We start from the raw sequence: 24,134 nt of genomic DNA, 5'->3' as shown, positions 1-24,134 counted from the left end.
GTTTCACCGCATGCATGTGTGCAGTTGAATTCCTGGTGAGGAGTTTGGGTAAAGCCCTGGCGAGATACCGCGTGCACAAAACACAGTTTGCAAAAGAAAATCCTGATTAGCTGAAGACATGTTGCTTTCCAATTATGATGGATGGACTTAGTTTTTTTTTTTTTTTCACAGCGGAGCCTTTTTGTTTTGTTGCCTGTCTTATGAAAGAAAATAAGGCGCCTTCAGATTTAGCTGCCTGGGTTATTGTGCAAAGAAAGCGCTGACAATTGACCTAAGAAGCCCTCAAAAGACATGCTATGTGTTTGTCTGTTTACAAGCTGTTTCCTTTGTGCAGTATTGACAAAGCCAACAGCAGGTGCAGTCGCCTCTATTCACCTATGAAACAGAGAGCATTCATCCAATATGTCTTTTCTCTTTTACAACAATCTGCCCAACAGGACATCCTGTGTAATCCCTCCTGTATTGAAGACTGTTGTGTTAATGTTTTGGATTAGTCTTTCATTCTAATCTCTTTCCATATTATGCAGCTATGCCTTTAATCCTGTTCCTTTTTTATTTTTTATTAACATGACCACAGTTGATGTCATTGATGAAGCAGGTACACCATTATGATAATGGATATTTTTCAGAGGTTTAAATGGAAAAATTTTCTAAACTGTAAACAATATTGTTGAAAGAGCAACTGGAGCCGGGAGGCTTTACATTATTGCACACCCACAGATGCAAACTAGGTCTTGTGACAAATTTGTAAAAAAAAGAAAAGCTGTCAAACCAAGACTTTCAAGTATGTGTTTTTCACAGTGTGAATTATATTATGTATGTTGGGTGGGGCCGGGGGTTACCTACCTGATCATAGTTAAATTATACCCAGTCAACAGCATTTCATTAAAAATTAACCACTGACAGCTGTCAAAAACATTCCCTCCATATATCAGTATGTCTGTGACTGACTGCCGTTGGTACAGCAAAGTTTTATTTTTCTGCAGCAGAACTGAAAAAGAAACAAATATGATGCATATTGAGTGATGTCAAACCTGAGGTGAATCAGTTTTAAACAAATCAAATAATATAAATGCATTAATTTCAAATCAGCTTTGAATTGGATAGTAACACAGTAATCAATAAGTTACTGATGTTGTCGACTTATCTGAATGGTTGGATGAAGCATTGGTGAATCGGAAACTTTAAATGTGAATGTGTTTGTGTGTCTACAGTATATGAAGCCAAGGTCAAGGTAACTTTATTTGTACACGAGGATAGATTGGTATATAGTTTTACAGCGAAGTGACTCGGCTTTCTCCACACACACACAGACAACACTAAAAACACGATAAAGAAAAGTGGCAACAATGCTTCATACCTAAAAGACGGGGATCAGTGCAAGTAAGTAAAATACAAAAAAAAAACAACTCAACATAGACTGCGATAAACCACAAATATGGCCGGATCAGTGCTTTCAGGAGAGGAAACACGCTTTGTTAAGAATTTTCTCCTGGTCACACGAAAGGAAAAGATAAAATCCGTGGTTAGATTCATGTTTTACCGTGTGCGGGGCTTCACTTGTGCTGTTTGTACGAGATGCACGATAAAAAAAAACTCTCACTTTCCTCCTCAAAATATTATCTTTGGAAAATCTGTCCACCTAATAAGCAACACTAGTCATGTGACTACATCTTTGCAAAACACACCCGGAAAAGCGGTTGAAGATGAGTGAGTGAGTGAGTGAGATTTTAACCATTTTGATGTATTCATTGTCACAGTCCACAAAAAAAAAACAAAAAAAAACAAACAAAAAACAACCCACTGATTTCACACTATATAAAAAATTACATTTCTCTCCCATTCATTTTAGAGGCGGGACCTGAAATCATGTTACCAAAATTCATATTCCTCACAGCTTGAGGTTTGATTTCTGATTTCTCCATGTTTATGACAATTTCTTTGGACATATGGCACCAAAAATAAAATGAAATGCATCAATATTTTCATAATTCTTAATTTATTTTGAATAGTCAGCTCATTTGACATTTTATTTACTAGTGATACACAGTTTAATGTTGTGCTTCTTGTTTGCGCTGTATTGAAAATGTACTGAACTGGGTTTTTTGTATGTGTACTGTTGCACCCCCCCTCCCACTTGACATATAAATCTCTCTCTCTCTCTCTCCTTCATGTGTTATTACGTGTGTGTGTGTGTGTGTGTGTGTGTGTGTGTGTGCGCGCGTGCGCATAATTGTTTGGAAAGCAAAATGACTCCAACTGAGTGCAAAGGTAACAATTTAATAATGGTTCTAAAAGGAATTCATGCTCATTCAAGCAGAAAATTGTTTTGTTGATCAGTAAATTATATACTACGTGACAATGAACACCCATTGATACACTGGTACTGTGCATAATCTGCTCTGGTTTTATTGTGGATATTCTGAAATTAAAATATATGCCAACTTTAAACTCTTTAAAAAAATGCATTTTAAATAAATTATTAAATTATTATTAGAATTATTACAATTTAATTTTTTAATAATAATTTAATATGTATTTGTTTTATTTTTAAATAGATTCAACAGTATAGGACACTGAATATAATGAGTTGTTTGGTTTTCTGATGTTAATTATCTTGTTTGAGTGAAATACACCAAAACAGGATTTTTATATATATATATATATATATATATATATATGCAGTCGTGGTCAGATTTACTGGCACCCCTATATTTTGTGTACACATTTTAATCCCTCCACTCCTCTGTGCTTTCACAGGTAGGACAGTTCAGTGAATTTCTCCATGAATGTACGTCACAATGATGATGACAGACCAGATTCCACTGGACTTGGCTCCGCCTCCTCTCCTGAACGGGGAGGTGCCGCTCATGCCTCACATGGTTAACGGTGACGCAGCTCAGCAGGTAAACACGCATATATGTCTTTTTCATGCAGGTATTCTAGCACAATCCAAACTCGCGTGCCTTTTGTTTTCCACCAGCGGGCACGCTCACACGTACACACGCACAACAAACACTCACTCACACAGATGCTTCTTTGTGTTGTTACATGTTCAGCGGTTGTTGCAACATGTAATGAGCAACTGCCACTTTGTTTTTAGAAAACAATTATGAAACAGGTGTTCACACACACACATACAGAAGCGTGTCATTCGGTCTCAGTGACGTTTTTTGAACGGCCTCCATCGATAGATCCCAGACTTTAGCTGGAGCTGACTGATCTCATCCGATGCTTCAGCACCAGCCTTCAAAGGGCAGAACTCCACCCGAGCTGCGCACAGACCAAAGGAAGCGATCAGTACTGATTAATGGCGATTAATTGAGCTACAGCTAATTCTGCTGGTGCAGATGAATTCCAGCATTGTGTATATTTGCTGGACACGGAATGAGGATGATGTTTACGAATTGTCCCCAGCCGGCTCCTTTCTTAGCCAAGAGGAAGCACGGTGGGGTTGTTTCGGCTGCGACACGTAACAGGGAGGGGTTTGGCTATGACAAACATCATTTAGAGAGCCCTTTCTGATCTAACACCCTGCAGTTTAAACTTGGTTCCCACTGTGGAAATGGAGATCTGGACCCAAGATTATAGAGATTTGACTGTGGATATGTTTGAGTGCCTTTGCATTTTTTTCACATCTTGGTCTGTCTTGCACTGTTTATTTCTACCCTTTTCCGTATGTGTGGATGCACAAGTTTGTGTTGAGTCTCTCTTCATATTTCTGTTTGTGTTGTCTGCTGGTTTTTGCTGTCTGGCTACCTGCGTATACCTGTTTATCTCAGTCTATCTTGGACAAACAAAGAGATCTGCTTATGTGATTGTTTCCTGGTGTTTTTTTTTTTTTTTTTTTACAGACATCTTGACTGTTTGTTGGATTACTCCAAAAGTAATGAAGTTATTTTCATTAAACTCAGTGTGAGGGTTTGACTCAGCCTAGAGTACATATAGTTACATTTTGAGGTGAATCTGAATAAAGCTGTAGAAATGATCAAATAATCAATTCAGCTATGGAAGATATGAATGGGTGACAGATGACAGGAAAAGCCAACATTGATAAAATGAGCTTCGGACAAATTGTGACTGAAAAATTTCCCATAATTTCTATTAATTGTGCAAAACAACATGTTATATTTGAACTTAAATAACAAAACTTAAAAACGGTACTTTTACAACAAATGCCACATCAAAATAACAATAAAAATATGCTGCAACATCGGATTGATAGACGGCTTGTGGCTGTATCTGATGTTCTATGGACACTGTACTGGGCCATTGTGGTTAAAAAAAAGAGCAGAGCCAATACGCAAGACTCTTAATTTACCAGTTGATTTATATTCCTATCCTCACCTGTTGCTTACACTTGGGGACAGTGAAAAACTCAACTATCAAAAGGATCCAGTTGAAGTGGTTGGGGCATCTGGTGATCTTCTCCGTAGGAAGGCTTTCCAGGTACGTCCAACTGGGGGGATGCCCCGGGAAAGATTCAGGAAACGCTGGAGGGATTATATGTCCCAGCTGTCCCGGGAAGAGTTACAGGACTTGGCCAAGGATAGGGAAGTGTGGGATGAGCTGCTTGGTTGACTGCTACAGCAACCTGGAACCCAGATAACAGGCAGAAAATAAATGAATGAAGGAACTGCTGACTGAAGAAATAAAAACAAATATATGCCCGTCACACGTCATTTTTTAGATTTCTGATGGTTCAAACAACATTACTTCATTCTTACATTCCGAGTAGCAAGACAGGGATGTATGATATCCATTGCGACCAGCATTCTACTATTTTAAAAAAATAATGTTTATAACCCTGAAATATTTTTAACATAGCAAATTATTTCTAATAACCCTGAAATATTTTTAACATAGCAAATTATTTCTATGAATTATTATATAAATATAAATGCTGTTTCTACTTTTCGTGTCACCTATTGACTAGTAATGATAAAAAGGCACACTCTGATTGGCTCGGCCCACCTCCAGTCCGGAGAAAATGCAGCTTGCATTGCTTTGTACTTTTGGATTACATCTTGGAATTTCACCTTATGGTGACACACGGCAATAGCTGAACGAAGGACAAAAAGTCCCAAATTGTCAAGAAAAGATGGATGAATGATCCTGCGAATCAAGAGCGCAAAAAGGAACAAAACAAAACCGAAACTAACTAAAGAAAAATGAAGTGAAAGTCAACCTCGATGCTTTAACAAACTCAAAATGAAACATTCACGATGACATGACTGACAGCGGGTATGAGACTGAGTGCAGCCAGCCCTGTCCTCATGTCCGCGGCATTTGATTGTCTTGACAATAGGTGAGAGATGCTGTTTGTCTTCACAACAACGTGTGCATACGCAGGCCAGCCGAAAACAGCTGGAACGTGTATAAATAGTTAAAGTAGTTGATAAAATGTTTTTACCCCTATTGTTTCTGTATGACAAGGTTGCTTTTCGTCCCACACATGGACGAGTCATCAGTGATACAAGGGTGTTACGTTCAGCTCGTCGGAGCTTTAGTTATTGATCCGTTAAGATATCGTCAACTTGGACGACAGTTAGACAGAACGCTGACGTTACGGAAACTACACAAAGATAAGTAACCGTTAAGACAGACGGCAAAATGAAATATGGACGAATTGAGGTTATTGTCGGGATTTGCTCACATTTTCCAATAGTTTTAAAATTCTGATAAAGTGCCAGCTGTAGGAGCGAAGCTGGATGACAGTTAAACGATGTCTCCTAAAGTCAACGTAAGTCCAGATTTCTTGTTTTGTTTTGGCTTTGGTGTCCTTCTTTAGTGCTGTGTGACCAGGGCTTTAGTGATGGTATAAAATATCGCTTGTGTCACCCAGCTGCACACTGCTACAATTCAGTGGACACTGGTGTACCTGGTGAACCTGAAACCAACTGCACCTTAGTCTGTTTTGTGTGTGTGTGTGTGTGTGTGTGTGTGTGTGTGAGAGAGAGAGAGAGAGAGAGAAGAGAGAGCATCAAAATTCATTTTTCATCACAACCAATTTGAATCTTCCCACATTTATATTGATTTTTAACAGATTTGTGATGCATTGTCACATCCTTACTAATTAGTGAATATTTTAGTTTAGTGAACAGTTCAGTACAGTACAGATGGCATTTTAAAATGGTGGGTTGGTTTGGGATGTCTTTTTTCTCCTATCTAACACACTGATAGTATGATTCTGTCTGACCAATTTGTAATCTGCAGTGTTTTCACCTGTTGGTATCATCTCAACTTACTTGGAACTGCGATGGAGGTGATACCAAAAAACAGGACCAGCTCTGTGGTACTAAGTAACAGGTTTGAGAAAGTAAAGCCAAGATTTGCGGGTACAGTCAAGTTGTGCAGATGGCTTACAGTGGAAAAGAACCATAAGTAAGTTGTTGGTTCCAGAACAGATTTGTTGCATCTTGGCATTGATTCAAGCAATGGAATACCATTCTTCCAAAAGATATTCCTTCATTTGGAATTTTGATGAGTATAGCCTTGGTTCCACCAAATAATAAAGCCAAGAATAATGAACCATGTATGGAAATGTCAGTGATTATTCGAATAATGATCCACGTATAAATCTATCACGTGTCAGCTATGAAGAAGCCTTGATGTGCCTCTAAGTACTTCGCATGTGCCAGGTATCAGCCTCTAATGAGCCACGACCAATCTGTCATTTGAGTCCCGTCCAGCCTCGAGTGGCTCGTGTTGCCGCATATGATCCACGTAGCACCATGTAACATGACGTTGGTGCATGTTTAGGCATGGGTTTGGTCCAAACCTCCAGCCCTCCCACACTTGGTCCCTTTAAAGTATGGGTTTTCAATTCACTGCATCCATTCAAGATGTTGTCACATTTTTTAAACGCAGTCCAAAAAAAAAGACACTCCTGCACAGTCCCACCAGTGTGCAAGTCATTAAATGCAGCAGTTCTGCGTGTTCACCCAGCTCTCTGTGACCAAAAAAAAAGACACCACAATGAGGTGGCCACTTTAATTGATCCAACTTTTAACTTTGCGTTTGTCCATTATTGTCTGCAAAATTGCTCTTTTGCACGCACGTTCTGCGTAAATGCTTGTCTTGTGCGAATGATTGCCCCAGTGCATACACAGCGGAGATCATCTGATCCATTATAACAAGATGTTAAATCTATCATAAACTTACGTACTTTTACAGCTACTTATAAGGAAGGAATGAACATGCAACTGTTTTACCAAACTATTAAGACATTACAAATAATTACTTTTTAGGTTGTTCCAAATATGTTCTCCACCTCATGCAGCACACGGGAGAGACAGGGGAAAAAAGGGTCCTGGTAGAACGGTCCTCTGTGATTCCAGAAAGGATTAGAGGTGTTCTCAACATCTAAACTCTGACAGAAAATGATTAATCTGCTACAAAATAATTATTTTATATATAGCATCCAGCGCACAATGCAGGTGGGATTGTCACAACGAAGTACGCAAGTGGCGGAGCCAAAATAGCCTGTCATATCCTCATAGCCGCCAGGTGCTCGGATAATGGGCCTTTTAACAGCCTTGTCCTCACCACAAACATGCCTCTAAAATCCTCATTTGTCCTTGTAGTAACTCGTACACAGACTGCCCCACGGTGTTGTTGCTAAATTTTGAACTTCTTGAAATTAGCACCACGCTCAGCGATGAGCCTCCTTAGCTGAATATTCTGCCTCTAAGAACCTCTAAGAGCCATTATTGTCCCACAATTGTTGAATAACTGGACTCGTACAAAAAAAAAAATCATACTACATTATTCGGTGGGACCAGGGCTTATTCTTTCAAAATCACTTAAATATTTTCCTTGTGTCATGTTCATAGAAAATGAGAATGAACTGGGTCTGCCAGCATTTCTGTCCATGCCAAAGAGCATGCTTGGATCTTCATTGCTTTAAGGGAAACACTGATATTTTTGAGCCTGCGCTTATTTATAGGTTGTTTTGGGTTCAGATCATGGAGTAAAGGGCTAATAGTGTAAGCATATGGGCAAGCTAAAAATATACACCAATAAATACAGTGATCACATCCTCAAATCTCAAACTACAGTGAGATTTCAGATTGAGATTACAGTATTAATTGATATATAATGTGCAATGGGAAATGAAATAATGTGAAAATGTCTCTTCTTTATTTTAATAATTGTCTCTTTCCTTTGTATTGAGGCAGCACTTACATCTTGTGCATAATGCGCACCTTAGTAATTAGGTGTTTATAAAATATAGTAAAAAGTGTGTGTGTATATGCACCAATAAGTAGAGGAGTCTCATTAAAGCAGAAAGGCAACAATGTGCTCCTGCAGGCTACAGCTGTTCTTCAGTATTTTCAGATCAAATCCTGCAAATACAGACAGGCATCAGACTTAAATGTCTCAACTGTACGTTCAAAATGATCTAAATATTCTGCCATAACTTTGTAAATAGACATTGATACTTCAGTGATAAACAACAGAATGCACCACTTATCAATGGACTTATTGCAGAGCTGTGGAACCACCACAAAGCAATACTGAGGTAAGTAGCTGTCGTTCTAATCAGTTTGATATTTTTTTTTCTTTACATTTATTGAGACAAATATGCACATGTGTACCTCTGTAGGGATCTGCTCCATGGTTCCTGACACATCTGATAACATGTTAGCTTGTTTAGTGGCAAGTCAAAGCGTTTTGCTGTGATGTTTTTAGCTTGCCCCGCACACTTACATTCATAGGAGTTTAACATGTGACAGTTTTAACAATCAAAACTAAATGCTGGAGTGATTAAAATCATTTTAGTAGTGATTGAGTAGTTGAACCCAAGACAATCTAAAAATAGGCCCCAGGTTAAAAAAAATATCCCCGTTCCCCTTTAATTGTACCATGCAGTGCACCTGTGTCGAACCAAGTTTATCCTTTAATTTGTCTACTGGTGAAGGCTGGGTCGTTTACATTATAACATTTTAGAACTTTATGGAGTGTCCTATTGCAGTTTCTCAGAGCCCAAGGTTGCAACTTCACATTACTTGTTTTGATCTAGTGAGAGTTCATCCCCCAAATATTTGACTTACAACAATTTAATCAGCACGTCGGAGAAAGTGTAACCACAGCCTGTTTGACATTGTTGCTTAATAAAATGACTATTCATTGATTATAAAAATAGCTGATGGACAGTTTTTGTTGACTAATCGATCTGTCACAACAGCGAATAATTGTGTCATGTTATGAGAATGGATTATGGAGGCACCACATGGGTGCACGTATACACTCCAACTCCACACACGCCCACATGGTCTGATACAGGGGGTTTTCTCAGACCTTTCGAAACATGGGTCACCCTGCACTATGCATGGGTTCCCATGGCAACAACAGCCGCTGCAGCAGACAGAGCAGGAAGTGTGTGTGAGTGCATTTGTTTGTGTGTGTGTGTAGGAGAGGAGCAGGTTAGCGCTGAAATGGGAGAGCATGCAGGCACTACAGGATGGATGCAGGATATGAGGATTTTACAGCCCAGCACACCTGTGGAGCGTAGACAGGATCGCACTTGTATGTGCATGCTCGTGTGAGTGATTACATGTGTGTGTCTGTGTGTGTATACATGCAATGGAGGGTGACCTGTTTCATGTCTACAGCCACGTGTACACGCTCAACATGTATGCAGGGAACATGACGGTAAGGCTGTATTTTTTAAATGTTTTTTCCACGTCCTCGAGTGCACAATGTGGAATATTTTGGTTACTTATCTTCAAGTGTGACACGTGTGCACTACTGGTATATGTGCAGTTTTAACTGGTTTTGTGTCCAGTCAGCATGCAAGGAACAGAGATAATCTTCCAAAATCAGGGTGTGAGACAGCAGCAGTTTATCTAATACCTTATTGATATGTGTGAACTCGGTGTGTCCGCCCTGCTCTGGGATCCATCACTGATTCTGTCTTATGTCACCTCTGCAAATCAGTCGGCTGCCAACCTGATTCCGACTTGGATTTTAGCTTATGTTTTACAATTTGTTTTTCATCACTTCATCTAATCTGTGCTTTGTTAACACTTGCGATTTGCGTGCAGGTGATCCTGGTGCAGGTGAATCCAGGAGAGACGTTTACCATCCGGGCAGAAGATGGCTCACTGCAGTGCATCCAGGGTCAGTCCCGTCATATGTTACACGGCGGTTCTCAAAATAAAAAGGGGTCGAATGAAAAGTCCATGCAGGGTGTGCAAAAGCTGGTAGAAGGTGCAAGAAAAATGTTATGACTTTGTTTCATTTTGGAGCAGTTAAAAACACGGTTCTCCAATGTCAGCAAGGCTGATATTTGTTAAACATACAAAAAGAAAAATGTCAAGTCCAACACGGACACATTTGAGAGGGAAGAAGAGATGTTGATGGTTATTCATCAAGTAATCACTCAAAACCACAGTCGGATGAATACCTTGATGCACTTTAGTTTTTCATCACTTGTCTATTGGCTTTGGGTTTTTGTTGTTAAAACTTTCAGGAGCTTTACATGCAAGTGTTATTTCTGTATAGTTCAGGTTTTTTAATGTGTTGACATACTTGGTCCTGTCCATCTTTGTGTATATGCATGGACATGGCTCATTAACAATACACAGCAGACACTTGACACTTAATGAGCTGATTAGATGTTCGGGTTGTTTGGGGCATATGTGTGCTGATTCATAACGATGAAGTGACACACACACACACACACACACACACACACACACACACATATATATATATATATATATATATATATATATATATATATATATATATATATATATATATATATATATATATATATATGATTAATTTTAGGAGGTTCTTGTGTATTCATTTTCATGTTATGAACCACTGAAAGAAGTTGATCTGCCACAGCATCCGCCACTCCTTCAGCACACCAACCATTGGGGCGACCAGACTAAAAGTAGAGTATCCACCCACTGACATCAAGCTACTTCCAGGTCTTCATACTTCAGATTGCGCAGCCGCTGCAAAGTGGAGTTTTGGAAGATGGTCATCCTTGCTCAGGGGGAGGATGTTCTAGGTGCTAACCTGAATGAGCAGTTTGTGATTCCTGAGAACCCTAAAGTGATGACTAGATTGGTCCCTTCAGAGATTTTTTTGGATACTGCTGGAATCGCTGTATTTCAAATGAAAGGCTACTTTGGGAAACTCAAATGTGCAATAGCACTTGCAGTGTGAATCAACTGTGGCACCTTTGCTCATGTGGTGCATTTCTCTGGGCCTGATCCAGCACCCAGGTGCTTCAGTGTTGTCAACTCTAGCGGCTGCAGAAAGTCAAGGATCTGCCCAAATTTCACCTGGCAACAGATAGGCGGTTATTTTCCTGAGAACCAGTTTCTGCGTGGGTGGTTGTCATCCAGGACCTGGAGCAGTTGAGGTCTGTGGTGTTGTGGATATGGTGAAGCGCGGCACCAGTGCATGCTGTCAGACTTGGCTAAATAAGAACAGCTAATTAAGATTGCCTTATGGTTGAGGCTTGATACTGATATAATGAAACAAATAGGATGTTGCACATGATATGAAATAATTAACACGCTAATTTAACACAGTATGAAAGAGTCACAGCAGAAGAATACTTCAGGAGACTTAAAGGTCCATTTCAAATTGAATCCCTTCATTTAAGAAGGTGAGGTGACTTTAAGGATGGGTGATTTTCTGGCTTTTTCTTTGGGTTTGAAGGAAATGTTTTTTTTTTTGGAGCAACTGTGTTATTATCATGTTATGATTGTAATGAACATGTAGCCTGATGTGGGTGCTTTGAACTGTGTCACTCTTATCACTGTTAAATGCCATTTTCCCACATAATTTTGATGATATACAAACTCCATTTGCCTAATTTCAGACACTTGTGCTATGAAAATTTGCACAAATCATTTTACGAGATTTTTATTTATTTTTTTAACTGAATAATATTTGTCAAAAAAATGTATTTTTAAGTAAAAACCTGTCTTCTATTAACATATCTTTGAAACTTTCAAGAGTAGAGTTTTAACCAGATTTGCTGATGATGAAAGGGCCATAGCAGTATTTTTCATGTTTTATTCAAATTACATATTTTGTTAAATTTAATTATTTTAGTCTAGTAAATATTGTGCATTTGTGTATTCCAAAGTATAGGGTTTTATTTATTTATTATTACCATTCAATAATGGAAGCCATTGGGTTCCATTGAGTCAGTATGGAATAAACTTGGAGGAGTTTAAGTATTTCGGGGTCTTGTTCACGAGTGAGGGATGGGTGGAGCGTGAGATCGATAGATGGATCGGTGCAGCATCTGCAGGGATGCGGTCACTGTATCGGACCGTCATGGTGAAGAGAGTGCTGAGTAGGGGGGCAAAGCTCTCGATTTACCGATCAATCTGCGTTCCGATCCTCACCTATGGTCATGAGATTTGGCTCATGACCAAAAGAACGAGATCGCGAGTACAAGCGGCCGAGATGAGTTTCCTCCGCAGGGTGGCTGGACGATCCCTTAGAGATAGGGTGAGGAGCTCGGTCACTCGGGAGGAGCTTGGAGTTGAGCCGCTGCTCCTCCATGTCGAAAGGAGCCAGTTGACGTGGCTCGGGCATCTTTTCCAGATGCCCCCTGGACGCCTTGCTGGAGAGGTGTTCCGGCACGTCCCATCGGGAGGAGGCCCCGGGGAAGACCCAGGACACGCTGGAGGGGCTACGTCTCTCGGCTGGCTTGGGAACGCCTTGGGGTTCCCCCAGAGGAGCTGGGGGAGGTGTGTGTGGATTGGGAGGTCTGGGTGGCTTTGCTTGAGCTGCTGCCCCCGCGACCCGACTCCGGATAAAGCGGAAAAAAATGGATGGATGGATGGAAACAAACTTGCAGAGAATCGAAACCTATGTCAGCTATCATGGAGGCAGTGGTTTATACCACCAGTTTATAAAGTACTGTACCCTGCAAAACTCTTAGGTATGATTAAAAAACTTTGTAATGCAAAGATGCTGCAGAAATGGTGAAAGACCACTAAATGTCCCTTCATTTACAATCTAATTAAAACAGTAAATAGCATGATGATCGTATTGGCTGCACACTGCTTATAAAATGTAATATAATTAAATTTATTTATATAGTGCCAAATCACAACAAAGTCACCCAAGGTGCTTCACATGGGTAAGGTGTAACCTTGCTGACCCCCCTGAGCAAGCACATAAGGGACAGTGGTAAGGAAAAACTCCATCTGGTGTTTTTGAGGAAGAAACCTCAAGCAGACCAGACTCAGAGGAGTGACCCACTGCTTAGGTAAAACTAACAATAACAGAGCATAAAACAAAGTACAAATGAACAAAATGCAGACAATTTAATTCTTCTGGTTGTACTCCCTCATAGTTTTGCAAGTATTGTGTTGATAATTCATTGTTCACTGATTGTTATTTCATTTTTTACTAATCTTGTAATGTGTTAGGGCCCCTTCACACATAGTGCGAATTTGGTCGATTTGCACAGAAAGTGCATATGAAGCAGGAATCGTGTGCAAACATGTAATTTTGTAGCTGTTTTACTCATGTGGACAAACTGTTTTGGTGCTAGAAATAAGTTTACCAATGTAAATAAATGTAAACTAAAGTCACTCACCATTTACTGTTTGATGATTTCTGTCTTCATGTCCAAAACTATCAGTTACTGGATGAGACATTTCATGACATTTGATGTTATGCATAAGGCATAAATAATGTTTCAAAGGTTAAAAATACATTAATATTGGATATACATAGTGTTTGCTCCCGTATTCAAAAATTACATACAGTGGCCCTGCTTCATGAAGTGGTTTAATCTTGTTTACTCGACTAAACTCACTTAGTCGACTAATCTTTTGACATTAGTCATTGCACAAAGTGCTTAGCCGGCTAAAGTTTGGCGTTAGCCAACTATAGTTTTTAGCCTGCTACAGAGGAGGCTAATATTATTTTAGTCGACAAAACTTCAGCGTCTTACCTCAAAAATGGTGGCTATCGTGCACCACCTCTTTATGGAGCAGGAAGGAAGGGAGCGGGTGTTATGGGACTGGAATAATCCATTGGAGATGTTTACGGGCCCCGAGGCCGGGAGCGCTTCCCCTCACAGCCTGGTTCTGGCCAAGGTTGTAGCAGACGACCAAGTAAACAAAACTGCCGTGCATTGGAGGTGTTTCTTGGCAACGCCACTTGCGCCACTTTTTATGCCCGTGAAAATCGCTGAGTAACATTAGACGGTTAATCTACAAGTTTAGCCATCGATGTGAAACGGAGATTAGACAGTTAATGTTGTGCGACTAACCTTAGTCGACTAAGTAATTTAGTAGACTAAAAGGTTAGACTGCTGTATGAAACCAGGCCAGTATCTTTAATCTATGAGCAGAGAGCTGCTGTCAGCCAGCACTGTCATATGTCAGTATGTCAACTTTTGTCGTAGGTTGGTGGCATCCTAAGCCTGCATGCAGTCTGATTTCATATGGGGCCAGTGAATACAAATGCAGATCAGTACGAGTTCGCTTTTAGGTTCATATTTCAGAAGGAAAAGATGAATTAACAAATTTAATTTGTGCTTTCTATTGGGCGTTATGTCTCATGGCCAATTTGCTACTTTGCTAACTTCATATCTCCTTATACAAATATTAATAATCATAATAATAACTTCATATCTCCTCTGGAATGCCATGATGCATACTGTTCTTTTGTTCTTACCACGCTACACAGACAAAACACTGTTTTTTTACACACACCGTTTCAGATAAACATGAGCAGTCACTGCATATAAATGTAAAATGCAACATCTTTCAACCAATCACATAACTTTCATCATGCTTTGGGCTATTAACTTACAATGGCAGGTGGATTTGCAATTTATCTCAGAAGCTCTATTACTTTTTAAATAAATGTCTTTACTACAGCAGGCAGATGTACTTCTTCTTACCTCTTCTTGCTCTGCCTCAAACTGAGTAGCTCATTCAGGTGTCTGTTAGTTCTTGATTATATGAGCCCACTTATATTTTGGTAGAGTAGCGAGAGGAAATAAAAGTGCATATAATGGTTCTCCAAGGAGCTTGAATTGGACACCTCTGTTTTACAGCATCTAAACAACGCAGCATAGTTCTTATAACCTCCTGTGTTTCAGCCGTCTTCATATGCTGGCTTATCATTTTCAAAATTACCATTTTGTTCAAACCACATTTGGACTCTTCTATGGTCTTGAAGTGGAAGTAGGAGTTGAAGTGGTTTACGATAAGTGGAATATCATCTTGGTTAATGATGTTACAATGCAGCAGTAGGAATGGGACAAAAGAAGTTTGTGTAGATGTCTTCATGTCAGCGGTTTTATATCCGAACTGAAAAACCACTGACCCAAAGCGTCGTCCACACAGTGACAGTTTGGGACAAAACCAATAACTGTGGTAACATTTTGTGGTTGTATCTGATATCGTTACATGAAAAGACTGGATATGTGAGCCACTTAGAGGAGATAGCCGTAACCCGGGAGTTCCCCCAACTCTTGTGCAGTTGAAACGTGCAGTGATGATGTCAGCAGAGCGAGCTGCAGCTCAGACTCTTTGAAAGGCAGCCTTTGTTTTTGTCTCAGCCTCTTAGTGTCTTTTCTGTGAAAGTTTCTTTGAGAGTGGCATTTTGGGCCACAGGACCCCCCCCCCCCCCCCCCCCCCCCCCCCCCCCAAAAAACAAAACCCCACCCTACATGTTCTGTGTTAAAACTAATTACACCACAACTCCTTTTCTCTGCCCACTGGGTAATTGAATTTTTCCCAGAGATATGGCCCCTGGCAAACCTTGGAGGCACAGATACAGCCGATAGATGGCTGAGTCCAAACAGCAGGTGTACAGACAGGCCATATCAAATTGTACAGATATTGATCAGCGATTGGATGAATGGGTTGGAGGGGGTCCCACAGCTTTATCACGGGTAGTGACCGCAGTATACACAATGTCGGATCAGATATCAGATTATGATGATACAGATTGACTCTGGGACGGGAGGGGCGGGTGCACGTGCTCATGCTGAGTTTAGCCCTGAATACTCAGTGTTTATCTGTGAGCTTTTTTCTGACGTTGCTGGCTTTCACTACAGTTGGTGACAGTTAATTGGGTGGCTGGTGTGGGGCTTTCGGGTCATGTTTGAATGCACATATTATTTATGCAGAGGACCACACACACACAGAGACACGACTCTGCTCTCTCTCTCTTGCTCCTCTCTCAGTTGCCTGCTCAGGAGGAGGTCAGTGGGTTTAATGAGAGGTGGAGCGTGGCAGTGTGTTTTGAAGGCAGACTGAATCACACTGTAGACAGAGGCTTGGTGTGATTACCGAGACCTCAGAACCTCTGTGTTTGCGCATGCTTGTGAACTTGTGTACTTACGTGCCCGTATGAGTGCGAGATTACAGAGACCCAAAGGGCAAAACCAGAAACCAGCTTTTATATAAAGTAACCTCTGTTTAGCTGCTGCACTGCGGTGCATGCATGCAGCCGTGCGCGCACAGACACAGATGCTCTGCCAGGACAAAACCGGCCTCGACTCTCGAGAAGTCGACACAGCAGCCAAAAGAGAGTCTTTCATATGTTGCTCCTTTCCTCCTCCTCCTCCTCGTCTCTCACTCCTGCTTTCCTGCCAACTCTCACGTTTCGCCTCCGTCTCTTTCTCTCTACCTCAGTGCAAATCACTAAAGAGGCTTTTGTGTTCATCTGATTGCTCATTACAGTAGAAATTAGGTAACATAACTGGGCAGTAGGCTCTAAAATGAATTTATTTTATAGGACATTTCAACTAACAAGCTCTTCCCAGACATTTCCATCATGTCTTTGTAGATGGTGAGAGGCAAAGCACCTGTGTGTTTCCCAATTTAGTCTTCTTTTCCAGGTTTTTCTGATCTTTCTTTTGATGAATTAAGTTGTTACATTATTGGGCGCTTTTTAAGCATTGCATGCCATCATTTGCAGAATTCCTTACATTCTTTCTCACTTTCAAAGATATGGATCATGGAAGGTCACAGTCCATAACTGTAGCAAACAGGCATGTGAGCATCTTAATTACAGAACAAATGTGACCTAGCATGTAGTTTTTTACAGACTGTGTTTATACTAGACGGACCTTCTGCGATGTCACCTGTAGTTTTTCTGAAGAGCAGGCTTGAAGGTTAGATGCATGGGGAAGAAAAGGTCTGTTGGATTTACCTGATTTAAATATGTACTGTATATTGGTCGGACATGATCAGAATCTTAATTAGAATCAGAAGAAAATGATCTTACTTGGGCACATTCTGCAACTGATGTACATATTCAAATCATGTTTCCCTGTTCAGTGTAGTCGGGCTTCAGATGTCACCGTCTTGGGAAATGCCTGTCACACAGCCAACCCATAAATGGGTAAATAGGTGCATCATGAGCTGAGCGGGACAAAGGAAGTTTGAATGTGCCCTGTCTCAATTAACTAGCCATGCTATAGTTAAGAGGCTAACTTTGATTCGGTGTTTGATTAATGCATATTTTTGTGGCATGGATGGTTCTTTTCATATTAGGTGGCTTGAATATTGGTTCAGCAAAGTGTCTGTCACACTATGATAGATTGAGGGAAAGTATGAGTAACGTATATGAAATTTTGATATTCGTTTGTGTCTTTTTTTGTTCTGTACAAGTATCTTTCTCACTTGTTAATTGTGTTCCTTGTCAGCAGATGTATGGCAGGTCCATCAGAAAGTTTTGTGTGTGCTCAAAACTTTGAGCAGACATCAAACGGAGCGCTTTCTCTGTGGTTGCCTGTTTGTTTTCCGTTTTGTGCTGTACTTGTTTGTTACTTCTACGATACTGATGCGTCCATATCCTATAGCTGTCTGGTGCTTTAGACTGGGCTTCTGATTGGGGTGCAAATTCAGCAGAGGAGAGAGGACAGTTCCCAATGCAGCAACACACAGCGGTCAGACTGAAGAAAAAGACGCAGGCGGCAGATTCTTTTGGCGAGAAGGCGCCACAGAGAAAAAAGGTTGTTTGCTATCCTTGTTATTGCAGCCGCACTGAATGCTGCCACAGTGGAGAAGACACTGTTAGCGCACAAACGTAGCAAGGAAGTATAACCTCATGATCCCTGAGCTAGTGGGATTCTAGCCACATTTGCTTTCAGATCTCAGCAAATCCTGCTCAAATCCAGCTCCCCCCAGCACGCGTATATGTCTTGAAACCAGGAAAATCAAATGTGGCTCTTTGTACTGCCAGTCGAGATATGACTCCTTGTGTCCATCAGAGCCCCAAATACACCAGAGACCAACTGAGTGATATTTGCCACCAGACAAATTAGTTCAATCCATTACTAATCAGTGTACTCAATCCATCATAGTCGGACGACATTGCTGACCACTGCATCATCTCCAGTGGAGGTAATGTCAGTTAACTGCTAATTAGTCCTAACCTGGTGCTTACGGTGTGAACGTCTTTTTATTTATTTTTATTTATTTATTTATTTTCTTGCCCCTGTCTGCATATATAGTAATGATAAATGCCACACTGGCCATTTATGAACATTAATACCCATATATGCAATTTATTCTTGCAAGACAGAAGGTATGTAGTGCGTGAGTGAATGTGGTATGTGTGACCCCCATCCACTCTTCCCCATCAGCCTACAACATCCTACTCAAAGCCAACCGACAACTTCTATCAGGAAGAGCCAACCACCAAAACAACACAAAGACAGACAAGAACTAGAGACAAGTGGTGAAGACAATAACTGTGACGTGAGACACCGAGGAGATGGGGCCCCAACCATACAAACATACCATGACAAACAACCACACATGAACAAACAGTGACAGCAACAGTCTTTGTCTAATTAGTGAGCATCCATACCCTAATCTAGAACACCATAGTGTTAATCCCCTTAAGAGCACCCAAAAACTGAATTGTGGTGACGGCCACAAACATGCAACCATCCACACACACAGACCCAGATCACAGCTAAATATCCGATCACTACTGTGGCTGGTGTGTTGGGCCAAGACAAGAGTACAGAACCTTACCATATGACATGGACCACTCTGGCACGTCAGAAGCCATGCGGCCGGCCGCGAGCACTGACGGACGTGGGTCCACGACACAGGGCCCCGGGAGAACCAGGAGAAAAGGGGCAGCGGAAGGGCACAGGGGCCAGGAAAGGCAACCCACAGAGCCACCGGGCAGCACAGCAAACCAACAGGGGAGCGGCCCGACGGCGCCGGAACGCACCCCTGACACCACCCCTCCCCACGGAGGCACGGGGAGCAGCCCCATACCCAAGTGAAGCGCACAGGGCGCCGGCATAGACCCACCAGTAGGGAGAGCCCCAGAACTACACCACCAGGGCCACGGCCCCAGAGGGCGGGAGCAAGCGGCGGCAAGGACGAGGAACGTGTGTTTTTAAACATCCGCATATTCAGAGGGATGATGGAGCTTGATTTGGTGCTTGATGCTTACCGGAGCAAAATGTCTTAAATGTAGCCAGAACACATACTGGACATACTGGTTATGGGGTTAAATTATTTAACTTTAGAAAATCTGTTATAAGTCAATTCTAATCCAGTTACATTTTTTCCGCAAATCTGATTGGTTAATCGTGTGAATTTCAGACCAATTTTAGTGGTTTTTTGATTTATGTCAATAGATTATAGCGGCACACAGTGGCTTAGTCGTTAGCACTGGTGCCTCACAGCAAGAAGGTCATGGGATCAATTTCCACCTGTGGCCTGTCTGTGTGGAGTTTGCATGTTCTCCCCGTGTTTGCGTGGGTTTCCTTCGGGTGCTCCGGTTTCTTCTTCTCACATTTAAAGACATGCAGGTTAGGTGAATTGGAAACTTTATAACTGTCCAGGTTTCTCTTGCAGAAGAGCTCTTGATCTCAATAGGACTAGTAAGTCCCTTCGGCTGCTCCCTTTTTTGCACTCCGGGTCGCCACAGCAAATCCAAGGTCTGCATGTTGAATTGGCACAGGTTTTACTCCTTCCTGACGCAACTCTTCTTTACATGGAGAAATGTGGCAGGGGTGGGATTTGAACCCAGAACCTTCTGCACTGAAACATTAACCACTTGGCCACCACCCCTAGCCTGGTTAAATAAAGGTTACATTAAATATCATGTCATGTCATGCGTCACCTTCTCCCCTACTTTATCTGTGACTTTTTTCTCGCAATATTAACAATGCATCAGTGTATCTGAAAGCCTTTGCTGTATCAGGTTGGTGTGCCTCCAGACTCTGTTTAAACAGACTGACCTCTCAGTGATCCGGTTCTTAGCTTAACTGACCCCTGCACCTCCCCTATGCCAACCCTAGTCCACTGAGGTTAGTCTCCCCCCATCAAGTCAGTCTGCCTCTGCCGTCTCATCCCGTTCCCCACATGTATACTCCCCCCACCCACTGTGTCTCTCCCAGCCCCCACTAAGACCATTCCCCTGAGCTTTCCCACACTCACATCAAAGGGTAAGACTCTGGAGGGTGTGTTCGAGCACCCTGTGCTGGAATGTGAGTGTGTTAATATGCGTGCGTGCATCTGTGTGTTTTACAAGGCTGTGTTGGTTTACTGTGTTGTTTGCTCTTTGTTGGACTTTTATGAGGGATGATGAGGCTGTAGGGGCCTGGGGGGGTGCCCAGCCAGGGAGGATATGACATCATTAACTCTGTCACCGTCCACAGCTGACCTTAAGCAACTACTTTAGTCACTACGCTGAGTGATAAATATGAGCTCCACACCACATCCACATGCTTCAAGTACTGTGAGGCTTATGTACATTTAAATGAGGCAACATCAGTAACACTTCACCTGTCAACAGCTGCCTCCATTGTTATCTTTAACTCTACCATAACTTTTTAGACTCTTGACCTTTTTTCTTTCTGAAAGCCATGTTTCATTGATTGATGATGTTTTGCTCTACTCTGAACGTGCATGATTCTGGGCTTGCAGCTCAATCAGTTTTATTTTTATTTTGCTTTGCACATGCCATGCTATTTTAGTTGTTAGGGGCTTTTTAGATTTAATCACACCTGCTTGTGGTTGCAGATGCAAGAGGCATTGTTTTCACTCCTGTGTGGCCACATGCGAGTGAAAATATACTAACTCAAAAAATTTGGCCTAATTTGGACCAGACTTTGTGGAATGATTGAGAGATAATCAAGGAGAAAATTATTTAACTTTAGAAAATCTGTTAAAAGTCAATTCTAATCCAATTCCATTTTTCCTGCAAATCTGATTGGTTAATCGTGTGAGATTTCAGACCATAAAATATCGCGTAAACAGTGGCAAAATATTAAAACCGTTTCAGATTTAATGTATAAGTCCACACCCTGACTCCACGCACTGCTACACCGATGTAAATAATTGCGCCGTCACCTGAGGGCGACACAAACTAGTGCAGCGAGGATGATGCCGAACTGTGTGGATTTAATGGATTTAACTGGATTGATTAATGGATTTACCGTGGATTGAACTCAATGCAGCTGACGAGATGGAGAAATCTGTGGGTCTGCTCACAGAATTTCAGGGTTTGCTTGAACACGCTGTTGCAACGGTAAGCTTTGATGAGCCAATCACACCTTCCACAACAATTTGCAGACCAAATTGCTTACAGAAAAATAAACTGTGCAAATGTTGGAATTAATGCTGGATTACGGTCGCAAATAGCCATTTTACAAAACTCAATTTGCGACCGTAAAATTCAGCATTAACGTCCGCAAATCATCAGACACAACAGGGTTATTCCCTAATTTCACTGGCAAAGGACGAATGTTTGGCCCAGCCAGTAGTCCAGGGCCTGTATTTATCAAGCTTCTCAAAGTGGCCCTTTCGTCTTAAGTTCTGAGAATTCATCAAATCCTACTTTCAGTATTTAATTTCACTATGCATGCAAGTTATCAAATTTCTTAAAACTAAGAAACACTCTTTCTTTTCCATTTATTTAAGACACTTCGAGAGGTCTTTCAAGTTGGTAAGGAGTTGCCAGTAAGGGACCTGTGATGTCAGTGAGGAGATAGACATGCACAGATCTCTCAGGAAAGGACGAAAGTTTATGAATTTTATGATGCAGTTAATCAAATGTTATAGTTTGGACAGATTTGGGATAAACTTCCTTACTGTCTTGGTGAGGGTCGTCATATCAGCATTATCTTTTCAGCTGAATTGAAGATGGTGATGCTGCTTCATTTCCTTGCCACAGGAAAAATGCAGTAATGCAGTGCTGATGATTGTGGACCATCACAACCAAAAAAAAGTATGACTCATCTTAGATACAATTATGGCACTTACAGCTCTGCACATTGTCACATGTTCCATTGGCTTCCCAACAACACTTCATTTAATCCCACAGTAGCAAAATTAATTCAGGCTTCCCACCAGCAGTAGGTATAATTGATTGCACTCATATAAAGATTATTGCTCTCGGTTTAAACAAGAATGTTTATGTGAACAAGAAGAGGTACCTGTCAGTTTGACGTAAGAGAAATAGTCATTATCTTGGAGATGCTCCATTTTGGTTTCAAACAAATCTACAAATACAAGACCATGGTTCTGTGTTTTGATGCCAAGTCTGCAACCACCAGATCCTAGGAAATAATTGTAAATTCTTCTGATGACCCATGAACAAAGAGCAGTTGCAAAAATAACAGATTGTATCTGATGACCTGTTCAGACTGGGGTTGGCAATCCGGCTCAAGCTGCAGTCAATTCAGATTGCTTTCTTGCCAGATAATCTGGCTCAAGTCAAAAGTAATGTGTCTGGAAGTGAGAGTGCAGGAGCGTGTGTGTGTGTGTGTGTGTGTGTGTGTGTGTGTGTGTGTGTGTGTGTGTGTGTGTGTGTGTGTGTGTGTGTGTGTGTGTGAGATCTGGATATGGCAGCATCAGTGTGTGATCTGGACATGGGAGTGTGGGTGACACTTGGAAGGGAACATACCCAGCAGATTTTCTGGGTGAGAAGGTGCCGCAGAGAGAAAAGGTTGTTTGCTGGCCTTGCTGTTGCAGCCGCACTGAACACAGCCACAGTGGAGAGGATGCTGTGGCTGTGCTATTTGACGTCATGATCTCTGAGTTAGCCAGATTCTAGCCACATTTGCATTCAGACCTTGGCGAATCCCGTTCATATTCGTCTCATCCGAACACCATTCACATTCAGAAAAAAACCTATGAGGCTCGCGCCAGATCCGGCCTGAATCCCGCTCAGCTGCTTAACCCCAATCTGAATGATGCCTGACTGGTAGGTTGTTAGCTATTTTGTTTCTCCCTCAGCATGTTGATTGTGTACCCCACGACAAACTGCCAGATATTATATTTCAAGTAGTGATTGGAATCTGGTGTGTTTTCCATGCTCTGCAGTTTTTTGTTTTTGTTCCTTTTTTTAAAAAACTATCGACTTGCTGACTTGAGCAAGCGGAGCATGTGAGAGAACAGAGCCGTACGCTCATCATACAAATCATTTTGCTTTTTCTGTAAATAGTAAGCTCAATAGATCAGCTCCTACAATGTATCATAACATGACATCAATCATACTTTGTGCTGATCATGGGTTAACCCACTGAAGACTTGGAGGAGAAGTAACAGGAAGACAGAGGTCAGGAATGAGAGGAAAAGTAGTAGCCAGTAAACCAGTATCAATCAGTATGTCTGGTGTTTATATTGTGTATTTATATTTACAAACGTTTTTTCTTTTTTACTTTCATGTGTCATACTCTGTGTGCTTCTTACCCTGTGTGCTGCTATACAGTGCTGCTGGAACCTCAATTTCCCTGAGGGAGTCTTCCCAGGGGATCAATAAATTTCTTTCTAATCTAATGTTTCTGTGTAGGCTCTCAGTTGTCCAGGTGGTTTCCATAGTAGAGAAGCTTGAATCTTCGACTGGACTGGGTTGCTTGACGCGAGGACGTTTCGCTTCAAATCGCAGAAGCTTCCTCAGCTAAAATTCTTGCTCTGGTGGTCTGACTTCTGTCTTGACTCTTGTAGAGAAGAATAATCAAGAAGTCACAAAAGCTGGAGTTTTAAACCTAACGAGACCCCTGCTACCGAGAGGCAGACTGCTATAGGCTGGTGACTAAACAATAGCTCTAATTAGCACCTATTGTGCTCTAGTTAACACCCTCCTAATGACAGGGCAGCTGTCCCTCTCCTGATGGCTCCCTTGACGACTCTGCT

General features: G+C 41.4%; 1 protein-coding gene across 4 annotated transcripts in view; it reads left to right on the top strand.

The window, feature by feature from the left end:
- The window catches only part of fndc3ba (fibronectin type III domain containing 3Ba), a 240,241-nt gene that overhangs the window by 69,551 nt on the left and 146,556 nt on the right, over positions 1 to 24,134 (top strand). For 3 of the 4 annotated variants that reach the window (XM_034159781.1, XM_034159779.1, XM_034159780.1), the window contains exons 2-3: positions 2,761 to 2,906; positions 10,050 to 10,125. In XM_034159781.1, the coding sequence (XP_034015672.1) occupies positions 2,790 to 2,906; positions 10,050 to 10,125 (193 nt within the window). In that variant the 5' untranslated portion in view covers positions 2,761 to 2,789. Of the gene's footprint in view, positions 1 to 2,760; positions 2,907 to 9,367; positions 9,658 to 10,049; positions 10,126 to 24,134 lie in introns of those variants that run through there. The other variant, XM_034159782.1, reaches the window with a different exon arrangement.

The sequence above is a fragment of the Thalassophryne amazonica genome, chromosome 19 (genome assembly GCF_902500255.1).
Source record: "Thalassophryne amazonica chromosome 19, fThaAma1.1, whole genome shotgun sequence".
Classification (NCBI taxonomy): domain Eukaryota; kingdom Metazoa; phylum Chordata; class Actinopteri; order Batrachoidiformes; family Batrachoididae; genus Thalassophryne; species Thalassophryne amazonica.
The sequence above is the reverse complement of the archived record's forward strand: the minus strand, read 5'-3'. Positions and strand labels throughout refer to the sequence as shown.